The sequence below is a fragment of the Coenobita brevimanus genome, chromosome 55 (genome assembly GCF_032717465.1).
Source record: "Coenobita brevimanus isolate Jiangsu-jjx chromosome 55, ASM3271746v2, whole genome shotgun sequence".
NCBI lineage: Eukaryota > Metazoa > Arthropoda > Malacostraca > Decapoda > Coenobitidae > Coenobita > Coenobita brevimanus.
The window spans coordinates 30,890,910-30,909,025 of NC_137008.1; the positions used below are offsets into that span (position 1 = coordinate 30,890,910).

The 18,116-nt window shown below is 47.4% G+C and overlaps 1 protein-coding gene across 1 annotated transcript in view; it reads left to right on the forward strand.

The window, feature by feature from the left end:
• The window catches only part of LOC145401289 (cytochrome P450 2L1-like), a 183,974-nt gene extending 166,135 nt beyond the window's left edge, over positions 1–17,839 (forward strand). Inside the window, exon 11 of the mRNA XM_080273616.1 lies at positions 17,655–17,839. Within this exon, the coding sequence (XP_080129742.1) occupies positions 17,655–17,839 (185 nt within the window). The remainder of the gene's footprint in view (positions 1–17,654) is intronic.
• Positions 17,840–18,116: the final 277 nt, after the last annotated feature.

Genomic DNA, 18,116 nt, shown 5'->3' on the forward strand with positions numbered 1-18,116 from the left:
CATATGTTTTGGTAAACAGCATTGTTCTTCTTTCATAATATAGTCATTGGTTTGCCAAAAATAGTGAAGAGGGGAGGGGGACGCACTCCTTCTACCCCAATCCGTGCCTTGTAATTATTTAAAAGATATGAAATTAAACAATTCTTTGAGAACTGTTATATTTTCGAGGAACAGATCGACAGCACAATACAACGAATGGCCTCAGCGACAGTGTTTAGTAATGAGAGTATTACTCACCTCGCCCACCATTCTTTTTTCCTCCTCCTCTCTTCCCTTTTTATTCCCACCAACAGCAGGTCCTCCATCATATCTCTCCGCTCCTATCCCTCCCCTCCCCTCCAACCATCCTTCCTTGTAAGAATCTGCATTCAGTGATATTTATTTTTCAGTATGTTTAAACAGCATTACTCATAGGTTTAATATTCAAAAACTTTTGGTAAATATTAGATTGTTATCTGATGGTGTTTTTCTCCACTGTTTATTTTTGCACCGCAGTAATTTCTGTTGCACAAAGCTTATACACCATATCTTTCTGTCTATATCTGTCTATCTATCTGTATCTATCTATCTGTATCTATCTATCTATCTATATCTATCTATCTGTCTATATACTCTATGTTTCAGGGAATCTGTGTAATCAGTGATTTCATGAAATCCCAAGAGGATTCGTGAAATGAGTTTAAATTTGTATGGGTTAATTAAGGGTTAGGTTAGGCTGGGATAATCTAGGTTAAGTTTAGGATAGGTTAAGATAGGTTAGTTAGGTTATGTTAGGTTAGTTTAATTAGATGAATCCTTAACGTAACTTAGTAATCATAGTAACCATGGGGGAGGCGGTAGCTTCATTGATAGAGAGGTGGCTTGTAGTCCTACCGGGTCCAGGTTCAAATCCCCGCTGGGGCAGGAAACAGTTTAAGGATTTGAATTTCTTAAAATCAGACTTTACTGGTCTACCGGAAGACTCACCGACATGTCGTAAAAATACCTCCGCTAATACCAATATACCAGTGCAGTATGAGACAGCAGTAGCATGTATTCAATATGGATGGTGGGTGTTAGCGCCGATTTTTTTTTCTTTTTTTAATCCGAGGAAGAAGGAACCAAAGGCCATGAGCCCGCAGTAACAGTTCCCTCCAAGAGAAAAACAAAAGACAATAGAGAGCCAAATTCAAGATCCGATCATTTTGAGATGCCTGGACACACTGCGTTTGAAAAGACTGGAGATCATAGGCAGCAGGAAATACAGACGGAGGGAGACAGTTCCAGGTTGACCTGTTGCATAAATGAAAGACTGGGAGTAACGGTTAACTTTTGCATTAGAGAGTTGGACAGACAAGGGATGAGAGTTTGCTGCCAGACAGGTGCTATGCGCCCGTCGTAGAGGTGGAGGAATGCAAGCAGACAGTTCAGAGGAGCAGTGACCATTAAAGTAGCGATAGAAAAGAGATAAAGATGCAACAGTGCGGCAAAGAGACAGAGGTTGAAGGGAGTCAGTAAGAGGAGGAGAGTTAATGAGACGAAAAGCCTTTGACTCCACCCTATTGAGAAGAGCTGTATGTGGGGAGCCTCCCCACACATGAGAGTTGTACTCCACACAGGGGCGGATAAAACCCCTGTATAGAGTCAACAATTGTGCAGGGGTAAAGAAAGAGCGGAGTCGGCTTAGCACACCCAATCTCTTGGAAGCAGATTTTACAAGAGATGTAATATGATCTTTCCAAGATAAGTCCCGAGTAAATGAAACCCCAAGCATGTTCAAGGATGATGCAGGATTAAGCTGAATATTATTAAACATTAGTGGGTATACCTGTGGAAGATTTTGTCGAGTTGATAGGTGTAAGAACTGAGTCTTAGATGCATTAAAAACAACCATATTATTTTTACCCCAGTCAGAGATACGAGCCAAGTCAGACATTAGGTGTGCCATAGCCTCATCCCTTGCTTGTTGAAGTAACTGCTGAGATGGGCGTTGCGGGAACCGAATGGAAAGGTGAAGGGAGGAGTCATCAGCGTATGAGTGTATAGGGTTAGATGTACAGCTTAGAAGATCATTGATGAATAAAAGGAAGAGAGTTGGTGATAGGACAGAGCCCTGAAGAACACCACTGTTGATAGATCTAGGAGAAGAACGATGGGCGTCTACAACAGTGGCTATAGAACGACCAGAAAGGAAGCTAGTGATGAGGGCACAGATAGAAGGATAGAAACAGTAGGAGGGCATTTTGGAAATTAAAGATTTATGCCAGACTCGATCGAAAGCCTTTGAGATGTCAAGTGCAATGGCAAAGCTTTCGACAAAGTCCGCAAATGAGTCTGAAAGGTAGGTGAGGAGATCGCCAGTGGAGAGTCCCTGACGGAACCCGTACTGACGATTGGAAAGAAGGTTGTGATAGGAAAGATGCCTTAAAATTTTTTTATTGAGAATTGACTCGAAAACTTTTGAAATACAGGACATTAAAGCAATTGGACGATAGTTGGAGGGTTGGGAGTGGTCACCCTTCTTTGGGACTGGCTGAATGACAGCAAACTTCCAGCAAGAAGGAAAGGTACAAGTTGACAGACAAAGGCAGAAGAGTTTGCCTAGGCAGGGTGTAAGCACAGAAGCACAGTTATTGAGAACAACAGGAGGGACCCCATCAGGCCCATATGCCTTGTTAGTACTGAGACCAGTGATGGCAGAAAATACATCAGATGAAGAAAATTTAATGTCAGCCATGAGGAAGTCAGAGGGGGGAAGTGATGGAGAAACAGCACCGGAATCGTCTGAGGTGGAATTGGAGGAGAAAGACTGTGCGAAGAGATCTGCTTAATCAGTACAAGAAATTGCTACAGAACCATCAGAGTAGAAAAGAGGAGGGAAGGATGATGAAGTGGTAACATGTAGGGGTGTATTGTACGTAGGAGGACTACTAGGCCTTGGGAGCAGGCTGTGAAGCCTATGCCCAGAGTTGGACACAAAAAAATATCTAAATTAACCTAACCTCCAACATACTTGACCTCTTCCTCACAACTAATCCTTCTGCTTACTCTGTTAATCTTTTCTCTTCGTTGGGCTCCTCCCATCACAACCTTATCACCTTAACCTGTCCTATCACTCCGGTACGGCCAGGGAAACGTCGTCTGTGGCATTTTGGAGCCGCGGACTGGGAGACCCTCAGGCAGTTCTTCTTTGATTTTCCCTGGAATTATTATTCCTTCCATGGCCGTGAGCCATCTGAATGTGCCTTGCGCATTACGGAGGTTATTTTCTCGAGCATGGAAGCATACATTCCTTTCTCATATCCTTTGACTAAAGCAAAAAAGCCTTGGTTTAATCACGCTTGTTCTGATGCTGTCCGAAACAAGGAGAGGGCCTACAAAAGGTACCGGAGCCAACCCACCCCTGAATCACATCATCTTTACGTTTCTGCCCGGAATCATGCTAAGTCTGTTCTTCGCTCTGCTAAAAATAATTACTCTCCAACTCGAATTCTTCCCACTCCTTCTGGCACCTTGCCAAAAACCTTTCTAACAACTTTCCCGCATCATCCTTCCCAACTCTTTTCTACTCTGATGGTTTTGTAGCTATTTCTTCTACTGATAAAGCAGATCTCTTTGCACAGACTTTCTCCTCCAATTCCACCTTAGACGATTCCGTTGCTGTTCCTGCATCACTTCCCCCCTCTGACTTCCTCATGGCTGACATTAAAATTTCTTCAGCTGATGTATTTTCTGCCATCACTGGCCTCAGTACTAACAAGGCATATGGGCCTGATGGGGTCTCTCCTGTTGTTCTCAATAACTGTGCTTCTGTGCTTACACCCTGCCTAGGCAAACTCTTTCGCCTTTGGCTGTCAACTTGTACCTTTCCTTCTTGCTGGAAGTTTGCTCTCATTCAGCCAGTCCCAAAGAAGAGTGACCACTCCCAACCCTCCAACTATCGTCCAATTGCTTTAACGTCCTGTATTTCAAAAGTTTTCGAGTCAATTCTCAATAAAAAAATTTTAAGGCATCTTTCCTATCACAACCTTCTTTCCGATCGACAGTACGGGTTCCGTCAGGAACGCTCCACTTGCGATCTTCTCACCTACCTTTCAGACTCCTGGTCATCCTCCTTTCGGGACGTTGTCGAAAGCTTTGCCATTGCACTTGACATCTCAAAGGCTTTCGATCGAGTCTGGCATAAATCTTTAATTTCCAAACTGCCCTCCTACGGTTCCTATCCTTCTATCTGTGCCTTCATCGCTAGCTTCCTTTCTGGTCGTTCTATAGCCGGTGTTGTAGACAGCCATCGTTCTTCTCCTAGATCTATCAACAGTGGTGTTCCTCAGGGCTCTGTCCTATCACCAACTCTCTTCCTTTTATTCATCAATGATCTTCTAAGCTGTACATCTAACCCTATCCACTCATACGCTGATGACTCCACCCTTCAACTTTCCATTCGGTTCCCGCAACGCCCATCTCAGCAGTTACTTCAACAAACAAGGGATGAGGCTATGGCACACCTAAAGTCTGACTTGGCTCATATCTGTGACTGGGGTAAAAATAGTATGGTTGTTTTTAATGCATCTAAGACTCAGTGCTTACACCTATCAACCAGACAAAATCTTCCACGGGTATACCCACTAATGTTTAATGATATTCAGCTTAATCCTGCATCATCCTTGAACATGCTTGGGGTTTCATTTACTCGGGACTTATCTTGGAAAGATCATATTACATCTCTTGTAAAATCTGCTTCCAAGAAATTGGGTGTGCTAAGCCGACTCCGCTCTTTCTTTACCCCTGCACAATTGTTGACTCTATACAGGGGTTTTATCCACCCCTGTGTGGAGTACAACTCTCATGTGTGGGGAGGCTCCCCACATACAGCTCTTCTCAATAGGGTGGAGTCAAAGGCTTTTCGTCTCATTAACTCTCCTCCTCTTACTGACTCCCTTCAACCTCTGTCTCTTCGCTGCACTGTTGCATCTTTATCTCTTTTCTATCGCTACTTTAATGGTCACTGCTCCTCTGAACTGTCTGTTTGCATTCCTCCACCGCTACGAAGGGCGCGTAGCACCCGTCTGGCAGCAAACTCTCATCCCTTTTCTGTCCAACTCTCTAATGCAAGAGTTGACCGTTACTCCCAGTCTTTCATTTATGCAACAGGTCTTGTTTTGTTTGTGGGATATTCGTCCCAGTTTCCTGGGACACGGGCAAACAGAGAGCCCGTCAGAGGTGCGCACTACTTGCGCGAACTTGCTTTAGCGAGGTGGAGGGTAATCCCTGACCATAGTAAGTAATATATTTAATGGAGCATGGGCAACAATGCCAGCAGCGTCCCTAAAGACATCACCAGATCGGGCTAGGGCCGAGTCGAGCCCAGACCTGAGCCTGGTGGTGGCTGGGCAGTCCAGAAGATAATGAAGAAGGGGCTCCTCACAGCTGGCCAAGCAATGTTCACACGGGTCTGGCTCCATACCCACAATTTGCTTGTAGCAAGGAAACCCAAGACGCAATCTTCGAAGTCGGACTACAATAAAGTTAGGAAGTCCTTGGGGAGCAACAGGAGGGAATACGACGTGGCAGTAGCATACCATTTTGCAGAGCAAGAGCCCTCCGTGACCCAGAGCCGATGGTCCTCTAGGGTCAGTCTTCCTATGGTGGCAGTGAGAGTGCGGATGAGGTGCGAGGGACTAGGGCGTAGTGGGAATGTGATGTCTGGGAGATTGCAAGCTGAGCGCGCAGCGTCATCAGCACGCTCGTTGCCACTAATTCCCACATGTCCCGGGAGCCAGTGAAGGTTAATCGTTGCGCCCCTACGGACAAGAAGTGATGCAAATGTATGAATCGCTGTTAGGAGAAAGACGTTGTCATGCAGCGATAAGAATCGTAATCTCTGAATGGAGGAAAGAGAGTCTGTGTGGATTACGACTCGATTGTGACGATGGTGGTGAGCATGGCGCAATGCACCCAGGATGGCCGCAAGTTCTGCCTGGAAAGCGGATACACCTGAAGAGAGTCGCCAAGCTTCCACTAGTTGCCCAGAGACAAAGGCCGCTCCAGCTGCGCCATTAGGGGAAACAGAGCCATCAGTGTAGTAGATGGCTGAGCCTGGTGAGGCCAGAGCTGCCACCCTACTGAGACCCTCCTGGCGAAGGAGTGCTGGAATTGAGGAGCGGGGTTTAGCCTCCGATGGACCAATAATATTAAAAAGAGGAGGATCCCATGGCGGTGGATCAACGTATCCAGGAAAGGGAGAGTCGGGATCTTGACAGAGGCTCGCAGCAGCTCCCAATCCATGGATGGCAGCGGCCATGGTGCGGGCCCAGTCACGCTGAGAGGCCGGCTCGGGGGGGCGGCAGAGAAGGCGTTTTAGGAGGGCAGAGACAGGCAGGTGAGGCAGGCACTGGATCAGCTTCAGGGTGACAACTGCCGCTCGCAACACAATGCGATGGGCCAGAGATGGCAGCCCACCCTCCATACGCAGATTGACCAGTCGGGTCCAGCGTTGAGCACCCAGCATAATGCGGAGGGCATCATTCTGGATGACCTCCAGAGATCTAGCGACTGGCGGAGAAAGGCCCGTCAAGCAGATGGCGCTGTAGTCCACCAAGGATCAGACTGCGTGTGTATAAAAGGTCCGTAGGACGGAAAATGATGCCCCCAAACTCCGCCTGGACAGATAGCGGAGAGCAGCCATGCGAGTGGATGCACGCTCCCTCAGGTACCGAACATGGCAGGCAAAGTTGAGACCCGCGTCAAGCCAGACCCCCAAGTACCGATGTGCAGTGACCATGGAGAGCTGATGGCCACCGAGTAGCAGTGGAAAGTCTGGGGGGCGGAGTCCAAATGGCAGGCACTTTGTCTTCTGGAAGTTAATTTTTAGGCCTAACTCAGCACACTTGGCATGGAGCCGAGAAAGGGCCAAGTCTGCCTGTCGGAAACAATCCCTTCTTGTAAATACGAGGGCAAGATCGTCTGCATAACAGAGGAGGGTGACGCCAGGCCCATAATCGAGAGTTAAGAGCCCCTCCATAAGGATATTAAACAGGAGGGGGCTTATTACGCTCCCCTGTGGCGTGCCATTTAAATGTTTGCAAAAGTGTGAGAGGTGCCCCTGGAACCTGACCCCTGCGGAGCGATCCGTAAAGAAGTCCCTGATCCAGGCTAAAAGCCTGCCTCCCACACCCCTGTCTGCAAGGGCAGCCAGAATAACTGTAGGGCTGGCTAGTTCAAACGCCTTTTCAAGGTCGAGGAAGACGGCCATCCCCCTTCCCCCTCTCAGTTCCCCAAGGAAAGACGCGAGGCAGTGAGTGGCACTCCTACCATGGTGATACGCGAAAATCCTTGGGTGCAGTGGTCCCAGCCGCCAAGCGAGACGAGCCCGCACAATCCTCTCAGCCGTTTTTGCAATACTGCTAAGGAGGGAGATGGGGCGCATGGCGGTAGGATCACTAGGCTTAGGAATCGGGTGTATAACAGCCGCCTTCCACGACCTTGGCAGACGCCCCTCAGACCACGAGAGGTTGATCAGATCAAGTAGGCGCTCGCTGCCGCAATCCCCAGCATGTGACAGCAGTGAATACGTGATTCCGTCCAGTCCAGGCGCAGAGTCCCCCCTGTGGTGCAGTGCTTTTTGAACCTCCCCGCTGGTGATGGGACAATCAGCTGGGTCTGGCCTATCACAGGCAGCCTGAACTGCCGTGGCACGAGCGGTGCATAGCTGAGCCTGTAGAACCTGGACGGATTGCGGGAGATTGCTTGAAGCAGAGCGATCCGCGAAGTGCTGAGCGAGGCGGCTGGCCTCTGCGGCAGGATCAGGATGCGAGGGCGGCCGAGGAGGACGTGGATCGGAGATGGACCTGATTCTCCTCCACATCTCCCTGAGTGTGGAGTGAGCATCAAGGGTACGACACCATCCAATCCACGCCTCCTCCTTGAGGCGGCGTTTCTCTGTGGTGACGTGTCGCGTGACAGCCACCAGGTACCGACGGTGTGGAGATGTGCGACGCCGATGGTACTGCCTGCGTGCCGCATTTAGCCGCCGGTTCAATTCCTTGACCCTGTCGCAGTAAATCCAGCCGTCCCGATAGCACCTCGCGGACCGACGCTGCAGGGGGATAGCAAGAGAGGCAGCCTGTGAAAAAATACTCGCCACCTGATCTGCTCGTCTCTCGAGGTCTGAGGCGGGAGGAGATGCAGCAAAGGCCCCAGCTAAGGCCTGTGCAAACGCCACCCAGTCGGCCCTGCGGAAGTCCCACCGCAAAGGAGGGGGCGGCGTCGGTGGGAGTGGAGCAGTCGGCAGAGTGACCTCTAGGGCAAAATGATCACTGGCGAGGTGTCGGTGCAGTGACCATGTTGCCGAGCCCGCAAGGGGGGAGGACACAAACGCCAAGTCCAGACGCCCCCCGTCAATATGTGTGGCCTCAGTGGTGTCGTTTAGTAGGGCAACACCACCCACCTCCTCCAGTATTAAAGAGATGTGTCGTCCTGCGTCGTTGGGCCGAAGAGGCGAAGAGAGCAGGGCGTGGTGGGCATTGAAGTCGCCCCCAATGTACACAGCTCCCCTGGCAGCTTGGGAGAAAAGTTCCCCCAACTCCAGGGTGCTCCTCTGGCTCCGGTATACATTGTATACCGTTAGGGGCGACGTCGCCAGATGGAGAACCACGCCCTGAACCTCCACATCAGGTCCACAGAAAGGAGGGGGCCCACAATCCGTGCACTCGATGTGGTCCCGGACCAGAACGGCACATCCCCGTGTAACGCCACGAATATACGGGAGGAGATGGGTGGTGTATCCCGAGAGATGGAAAGTGGAATTGCCTGGGAGCAGGGTCTCCTGCAGGAGAATGACATCAGGGCGGTCCTTTGCGGCCGCTTCCTGCAAAAGGGGGAGCTTGCTCTGTGCTCCCAAGCAATTCCACTGGAGGAGCCTGAGAGAGCGGTCTACTGGCCGTCCGGTGACAGGTGCGGACGGTCGTTCTCCTGCAGCAGTGGTGAGGCCCTCTCCATCACTCTGGACCCTGATGGTATTAGGGTTTGCCTCAAACGATGATGCTGACGAGGCAGCTGTGCGGTGGACAGAGCATTGGGAGGTCGTGGCCTGACCCTCTTGGACGGCCGAGTTGTCCTGTGCGGTGTGGGACGAGGTCGCCCTGCCGAACGAGCTGGGCGGCGAGGGGACAGAGGAGCACCTAGGTTCGCCATCTTCCTCTCGATCGCCCGGTCCACGAGGCGATTGGCGGCTTCGGCAAGAGGCTCGGTTGGGAGAGGGATGTCGAGGGTGGAAGCTATTGTCTTTGCTAGGGTCGTCGCGAGCTCTATTGCAAAGGTCCTGAGCTCCTCCGTTGTGAAGGAGATCACCGGAGGAGCAGGAGCGGGGGGTGGACTGGGTGTGGAGGCAGACACTGGTGGCGGAATGGACATTGGCCGACTGGTCGCTACAGTGGGAAGTGGTGGCGAGACAGGCGGCTGTTGGCGGTGGACCTCTGCTGTGGTCTGTACCACAGTCAGAGCTGAGGGCAATGGAGGGAACTCTTGGTCGCTGAGAGGTGGTGGGCACTGAGTGAGAGGGCGGCGCTGTTGTCCCCAGACAAAGGTGCCTGGGGGAGCTGGAGTGGCACTGGCGGTTTGCTGCTCTTGCACCCACGCAACCTGCCTCTCTCGGCCCTGGTTCACCTTCTTGACCCTCGCAGGGCAACTGGGGTGCCAGGCATGGTGTCGCCCTGAGCAATTGGGGCATTTTGCTGTCGTCGGCTCTCCCGCTTTGAGCTGCTGCAGGCACTGCTCCGTGTCGTGTGCCCCACTGCATATCCCGCAGATGATGGGGCGGTTGCAGGTGGCGCGATGGTGGCCGAAACGATGACACCTGTAGCAGCGCAGCGGCTCGGGCGTGAAGGGGCGGAGATAAAACACCCCCCAATTGCCCAGGTCGACCGATTTTACTAGAGGTCCCCACAGCGTTACACGGACCTGCAGCGTCTCCTCCCGCGTACGCTGATTTTGACAGCGTACTGCCTCTTCGATGAGGTCGTGTTGGAGTAGGATATTCACCGGCATACGCCGGGGATATCCCATCACCACCGCCTTTGTTGTATGGCCGCCTTGGGGCAGCTCGACGATCTTGACGATCGGGGCCTCCTCCTCTGCCACTGCTTTCAGGCGAAGGTACGATCCCTCTTCGGTGGGGATCAGCACACAGCTTTCGTCGCGACCAAAGCGATTCATGGCCGCGAGGCCGGGCAGGTGTCGCTCCAGAGCCGCTACCGTGTCGTAGCTGGTGCTGAATCCTTCCTGAAGAGGGACCCGAAAGGCCGGGAAAGCAGAGTGTGGAGGCTGAGGAGCCGCAACTGTGACCGAGGGGCGTGCAGCGGGGGGAGGCCGCCAAGGCCCTGGAGGCTTCGATGCTGGTGGCAGTGCGTTTCCCTGCGGAGCTCGCCGTGTTTTACGCTTCACAGGGCTGAAGCCTTCATCATCAGGAGAGGTAGCAGGTACAGCAGAAGGGGCTGCAGGTAGTGTATGCTCCACTTGGGGTGGCTCATTATGGCTTGTTGCGGTGGTAGGTCCCAAAGGAGCAGAAGGTGGCGTGGCAAGGTCAGGTGTCAGGCAGCAAGGGGCCTTGGGAAGAGGGGCAGCCTTACGGGTTGCGCCAGTGGCTGGTACAATGGCAGAAGCATCTGAAACTCCCTCCATCGCCTCATGTACACGTGCAACCTTGGCCGCACGTGTGGAAGTGGAAGGGGGGGATGAGGCGTCATTCTTAGGATCGGGAGAGAGCCTTGCAGGCCTGGAAGGGGAGGCGACAGGGGCCTCGCCAGACGTCGACGAGCGAGAGCTGGCATCAGATAGATGCCGCTCCCGCTTCGCACCTGGCACAGTTGCAGGGCCAGAAGGCCGCTGCTTGCAAGACTTAGGAGAGGAGTGTGGGCCAGTAGTCCCGCCAGGCGTCGACGAGCGAGAGCTGGCATCCGACAGACGCCGCTCTCGCTTCGCACCTGACACAGTAGCAGGGCGGACAGGCCTCTGCTTGGAAGACAAGGGGAGGGCTTGCCCTGTGGGCCTAGGGACCTGGGTCCCCTTCATGGTCTCCGCCAGACAGACGCAAACACAAACACCCACAGACACCACTCACACACATATACCACACACCCACCAAAACAGACACACAAAAGAAAAACACGGCAAAAAAAAGGCCCTACAGTAGAGGGGACCTATTCTCCCCGCCCTCTAGAGGGCGACGAAGGAGACCCACTACTGCCCCGTGAGGGACTTAACCTAACCCTAACAGAAAAGCCGCCCCCAACGCTTCCTATAACCGGGCCCTAAAGGCCCCCCCTCATGGAAGTGCCCTAACGGCACCCCTTCAGGGTTCGGCGTCGTACCACGTTGGGGGACACTAGCGGCTGGCCGTGAAAAAAAAAAAAAAAAAAAAAAAAAAAAACGCACCCACACACACCCACACACAAGCAAGCAGGGCCTATCTGTCAGAGACAGAGTCTCGCCCAAAACGAGAGAAACAACTGAAAATTGTTCTCAGGCAAAAGGACTAAGTCCAATGAAGCCAAAAGGTTCGAAAAAACTCCCGAAAATCTGTCTCAGGCAACGATACAGAGTCGATAGCTCAGGAGAGACTAGCCAGACGTCTTCACACCACGAGAGCTAGACAGGGAGTGGCAACAGGTCAACTCTGGAACTGTCTCCCTCTGTCTGTATTTCCTGCTGCCTATGATCTCCAGTCTTTCAAACGCAGTGTGTCCAGGCATCTCAAAATGATCGGATCTTGAATTTGGCTCTCTATTATATTTTGTTTTTCTCTTGGAGGGAACTGTTACTGCTGGCTCATGGCCTTTGGTTCCTTCTTCTTCGCATACAAAAAAAAAAAAAAAAAAAAAACTAAGCTAACCTAACTAACCTAGCGTATCTTAATCTACATTTAACGTAGATTATCCCAGCCGAACCTAACCGTAGCCTTAATTAACCTAACCTTAATTAACCCATTCTAATGTAAATTGATTTCATGAATTCCTTAGAGATTTTATGAAATCACTGGTTACCCAAATTCCCTGTAACATAACCCTCTGTCCAGAAACTATACAACCTTAGGCTTCAAAAACTGATTGAGCTAGGACACTAATCCCCCCCTTCTGACTTGACGCACGTAGCCCAGTGTTCTTTCCACAGCCTGATTCATTTTTCAGAGTCAGTTTTTGGTACCTCCTGCAGGTGCTTCATCGCATTCGATATAGCCTCTTCTCTTGGATGAGCGTTGCTCAAGACCTGTTGGAGTATGCAAATCGCGATCCAGACTTTCTGAAAACTGTTATAATTGGAGATGAGACTTGGATGTATCAGGGAAACCCAGAAACCAAAACACAGTCGTCCCAGTGGAAGCATGCAGGGTTGCCTCAACCAAAAAACCACGACGGGTCAGCATCAAGGTGAAACACATGTTGACATTTTTTTTTCCCCACAGCCGTGTTGTTGTGCATCACGAATATGCACCAGAAGGTCAGACTGTCAACAAACATTACTACCTGGACGTTGTCTGTCGTCTTCGTGGCGCATCTCGAGGGAAAAGATCAGATCATTGCAAAGCGACAAGTCGGAAGCTCCACCATGACAACGTCCCTGCCCATTGTTCTCAATTGATTCAGGAATTTTTGGCCAAGCACAACATCTGCAGGTCCAGCAGCCTACCAGCTCACCAGACATGGCTCCATGTGACTTTTGGTTATTCCCCAAGCTCAATGCTCGACTGAAGGGTTCCCGATTTGAGATGAGAGAAGAGATCATGACGAATGCGACGAAGTATCTGCAAGAGATACCGAAAACTGACTAAAAAATGAATCAGGCAGTGGAAAGAACACTGGGCTACGTGTAAGCCAGAAGGGGCTTACTTTGAGGGGGATTAGTGTCCTTGCTCAACAGGTTAGCTGTTTAATTTTTTAGAGGCTAAGGTTGGATAGTTTCTGGACAGTCTATATATATATATATATATATATATATATATATATATATATATATATATATATATATATATATATATATATATATATATACACCACACTCTATGACAAATATCTAACGCAATGTCATGTGAAAATCTCCCTAAGCTGAATAAAATCACATGTTGTAAGCTTGGCTGTAATTCATACGAGTAATATCTCTTGCTTAATGTTGCATCTTACATCCTCATCAATAACCATGACGAATGATACCTGTTGTAAGAGGAAGAATGTTTTTGTAGTACAAATGTTGTCTTACATTTTTCCATCGTCATTCGTTTTTCATTTTTTAGTATAATTACCTCCTCCAGCGACGATGGAGGAGGTTATGTATTCACCTATATTTGTCTGTCTGTCTGTTTGTCCAGACGGTATGTCCTAAGTTCTTTGTGAATTTCAATGAAATTTGGTGAAAGGGTGGGTCATGGGCCAAGAAGTGATATAATTTGGCGGCGAATTCGGGTCCTGGGTATAATGTCTCCTAAAATTCTCAGTGAACTTCAATATATATATATATATATATATATATATATATATATATATATATATATATATATATATATATATATATATATATATATCTATATATATATATATATTTGTGGAAGAGTGCGCTGTGGGTCAAGGAACAATTTATTATATTTGGGGGCGGATCCGGATCCTATGTATTCCAAACAATATCTCCACGGATCCGTATCTGGATCCTTTGTAATGGCATTGGCGGAGGTATGCGCTCTCTGCGTGTTTTCTAGTTTACACATATATTCATCTGAACATTTTGCGAAAACTTCTCGTAAGGGCAGGTATTATGCAGAATTTTCACAGGTACTAACAGTTATGGCCGTAGACACGTCAGCCTAAAAGTGTCTCTAAAACCTGTTCCTTATCAGAGTGTGACAAGTTAACAATCTCTTTTTAGCCATTTATGCCAGTATAATCTGCAGTATGTCTATTGTCTACATAATAAAGACACACGTAATTGGTTCGGGTACAGTGAGGCGCAGTAAGCAAAGTTAATCTTAACATAAGCAAGCGGATGTTTGTTACTTATAAATCTTGTATCAGACGACGTGGAATCTCATGAATCGGCAGAGGCCAGCTGTTTCTTGCTAAATTTGCTAAAGAGACTGTTCTACAGCATGTTTGAACAGCGTAGTTGTGACACTGGGCAACACACAAAGGAAACTCTCTACTTGCACCTTGAAAGATTGTATGAAAGTTATAGATCAACTACACTCCGTGGGTGTCACATCTGTGCTCCCAGTAAAGCATCCAGTTGCAATACGGATGGTAAATCTACGGGCCCACATCTCACATTCTGGTGGCAGTGGTGGGATGCACGAGGTGTGTAATGGATGAGGTGGAGCATTGCAAGTATTAAATCAGTGGGAACAAGCTGACATACCTCTCTGACGGGTACGTCCCTACTGGTAAAGGATGTCTTCATATACAAAATATCATTGTCTGACGTGAGATCATCTGCTGACTGTGGCAGAGTGGGTCGAAGTGTCTCCTGATTCTAGGAAGAATATAGCCTTAGACAACAGAGGGTCTGTGCACTGACTTTTATAAACAACATCTGAGGTGTAAGGAATTTCACTTGGTTGGCACTGTGAGACTGCCAATGTGAAACAGCATCTTCAGCTATATTTGACTTACCAGACACGTACTCAGAGGTTGGATTAAAGTCTTGGATAATAATTGACCATCGTGCTAGACGTCCAGTAAGATTTCTTCTTTTGAATAAATCACAAAGTGGGAGATGATCTGTTTGAATATGTGCTGGATATTAATTGATTATGTCTCTGAATTGTTTGAGAGACCAAACAGCTGCTTAAGCCTCCCAGTCAGTAACACCGTAGTTACGTTCAGCGGCACTGAGGCCACGAGTAGCATACGCTGTTACAAGTTTCTTTTCGTTATCAATTTGCATCAACAACGCGCCTAGACCTACCCCAGACACGCCTGTGCAAAGAAGTAAAGTTTTCTTATAATCAGGGAATGTCAGCACTGTGTTCCATGTTGGAGGAAAATTTGTGTTATCTTTATAAATGGTACCAGTGCTCCACTAAAACTTAAAGTGGTACAAAGATTGGCGATTTCCTGTTGTACCCATTGGCCATAAAGGTGTGCCAGGACATACCATTCTCTGTAACTGCAAAGGGTGGTGATGATGATGATGATTTACCCGATGTATATACCATTGAAAACTCTACGGATTCTGCTACGACTTCATCAACTGATCACACCTTTCATGTAAATCCAGGCGAGTTCCCTCAGAATGAAGAACAATTATTTTTAATCTTTTGCATACCTATAGAGATGTGGCCTTACTTGGTGAACATATGAGTAAGACCGGTATGATTAAGTACGCTACAGAAGTGATTCCCGGTACTCAACCAGTTTATGCTACAGCATAGCTTACGAAAAAAAAAAAAAAATGATGAGATAGTAGCCTACGGGATATGCTAAATCAGGACATCATTGAACACTCCGTCAGTCTGTGAAATAGCCCGCTTTTCATAGATTTACTGGAATCACTTGGCGAGAATAGCATTGTTTTCACTTCCCTTGACTTACTTACTGGCTACTGGCAAATAGAAATGGAAGAGTCGTCTCGCCCTATAAGTGCATTCAGTATTCCTTCTGGCCACTTCCCTTTGGTCTTAAAATTGCTCCATCAGTATTCATTGGGCTTATCCATTCTATATTCAGTGGTATCTTTTTGCTTATCTACTGTAGGTGATATCATTGTAGTGAGTATATCAATCCCTGAACATTTTGCCAAGCTACAGCAAGTTTTTGATCGCCTCCAAATGGCAGGTCAAAGGTTAAGCTCAGTAATGCAACTTTCTGCATATGAGAATTACATTTCTTGGACATATGGTTGACGCTGAAGGAATTACCTCGGACGAGAAAGTTAGGGCAACTTTTAACTTCCCAGAACCTGCCAATACTGATGATGTAAGGAGTTTGCTTGGATTGCATAGGTACTATCGGCAATTTTTCAAGGTTATTCACAGATATCCGTTCCTCTTGCTAATATTTAAGAAAAATGAACCTTTTCTTTGGTCTAATGACCAGTCTCATGCTTGAAACACTGAAAACAGCACTTATTATCAATAAGATGTCTCCCGACATGTTATAGATGCAGAAATTAAAAGAAAACGGTCTAAAGAGTAAAACAACATCGATATTGTACGTGAATGATAAGACAATTATATGACATTATATTATACAAATAATCAGAGTATACAAGTTAACAGGGAGAGTGTCTAATTAAATTTATGTACGTGCATAAGAGAATCATGTAATGCCGATATGTGTCACAGTGATGGATAATAAAATTATTTAACAGCTGGTTATACAGGAATCACAAACGTATAGTAAGAGAATAAGGCCTCGTAATAACTAAATAATGTTCATATCATTAGTTGGGTGTCCACACGTCGTCACACAAATCAACACTGTATAGTAGAGGTGGAGTGGGCCGTGGTTTGGTTCATTTTTTTGTAGTCTTCTCAGATCTCTCAAACTTCAGTGGGTTTCAATTTCCTCTCGTCATTTTCTCATTGAACAAGTTTGCTAGTTTCATGTTGTAACCTAATCTCATGGAGTCTTTTTTCCATACGTTTAACACAGAAGTGGACACAATATCACAATAAATTAAAAAAGAAAAATCCTAGAATGGTGAATGTTATAAGAGAATCCAGTATACCAAAATGTGAGATGTGGGCCCATAAATTTACCATCAGGGTCTGAAGTTATATCTTAAAGACTCCATATTGCAACAGGATGCTATATTGGGAGCTTAGATGTTACATTCACGGAGTGGGTCCATATATTTACCATCAGGGTCTCAAGTTATAAAACAAAGACTCCGTATTGCCATTGGATACTTTACTGGGAGCTTAGATGTTACACCCACGGAGTGTAGTTGATCTCTAACTCTCATACAATCTTTCAGGGTACAGGTAGAGAGTTATCTTTGTGTGTGTTGCCCAATTTCACAACTATTGTATACTGTTAACACATAGAACAGTCTCTCCAGCAGATTTGGCAAGAAGCAGCTGACTTCTGCCGCGTCATGAGAATCCACGATGTTTGACTCGTGATGTATAGGAAACAAATATCTGCTACCTTACAGTAAAGAATGAGATGCTAGAATGCCCCCAAAGCTGACACAAGAACGAGCCTTTACCAAAGATGTGACCAACACTATTCTGTGAAGTTTTTGGACTTTTTCATATCATTTAGCAAAACTGTATTGAACAGAAGTATCCTAAATGAACGTTTTATTCTGAAATAATAGAATGACAGAAAGTTCAAAGTTTTGGACACTGAATATAAATATAAACACTTAAGTTAATTATTATTTTTTTTTTAATGTATCTGGCAGAGAACTGGTCGACCTAAGTTCTGCCTATAAATTCAGTTGCTACTTGCAAATTGTTTATTTTACAGTTCTTGTAACACGGAAACGTCAGTGCCTAAGTGGAAGGATTTGCATGTACGGGGTTACTCATTGTCACTGTGTTGGGTCTTCAGAGCTTAATCGAACCTAATATAACCTAAACATACTTAAAACAATGCGACCTAGATCAGTTCAACCTAACCAAACCAAACCCAACCCAACCCAATCCAGTCAAACCTAATGTAACCTAACTCAACCATCTGATGTTACAGGCAAGCGTCAGTGCCTTGGTGAGGGGCTGGCACGTATGGAGCTGTTCATCGTGAGTGTGGTGGTGCTACAGAGTCTTAGCCTGGCCCCACCCCCTGGCAAAGATGTCAACCCCAGCCATGACCCGGACGTTCCAACGGGCCACTTTCCCATCAGGCAGGATATCATGGTCACTGTTCGGCGGTGATTTTTCTGACTGAGATTACGGTTAATAGGTCGATCTGGCCCCTAAACTGATCAGGTCCCGATGTCGTTCCAATTAGGTTAGAATTGGTAAGGTTAGAATAAGTTAGGTTACTAAGATTAGTTCAGGTTAAGTTAAATTAAGTTAGAAAAGAAACGACTTTGGACGGATTGACTTATAGCCGGGAGTATACAAGGAAGGGTTGTTTGGAATGATGTCTTAGCTTTATTTTTTTTTTTTTTTTATAGATTTTATGCTTAATCACTTCACTAATATCACG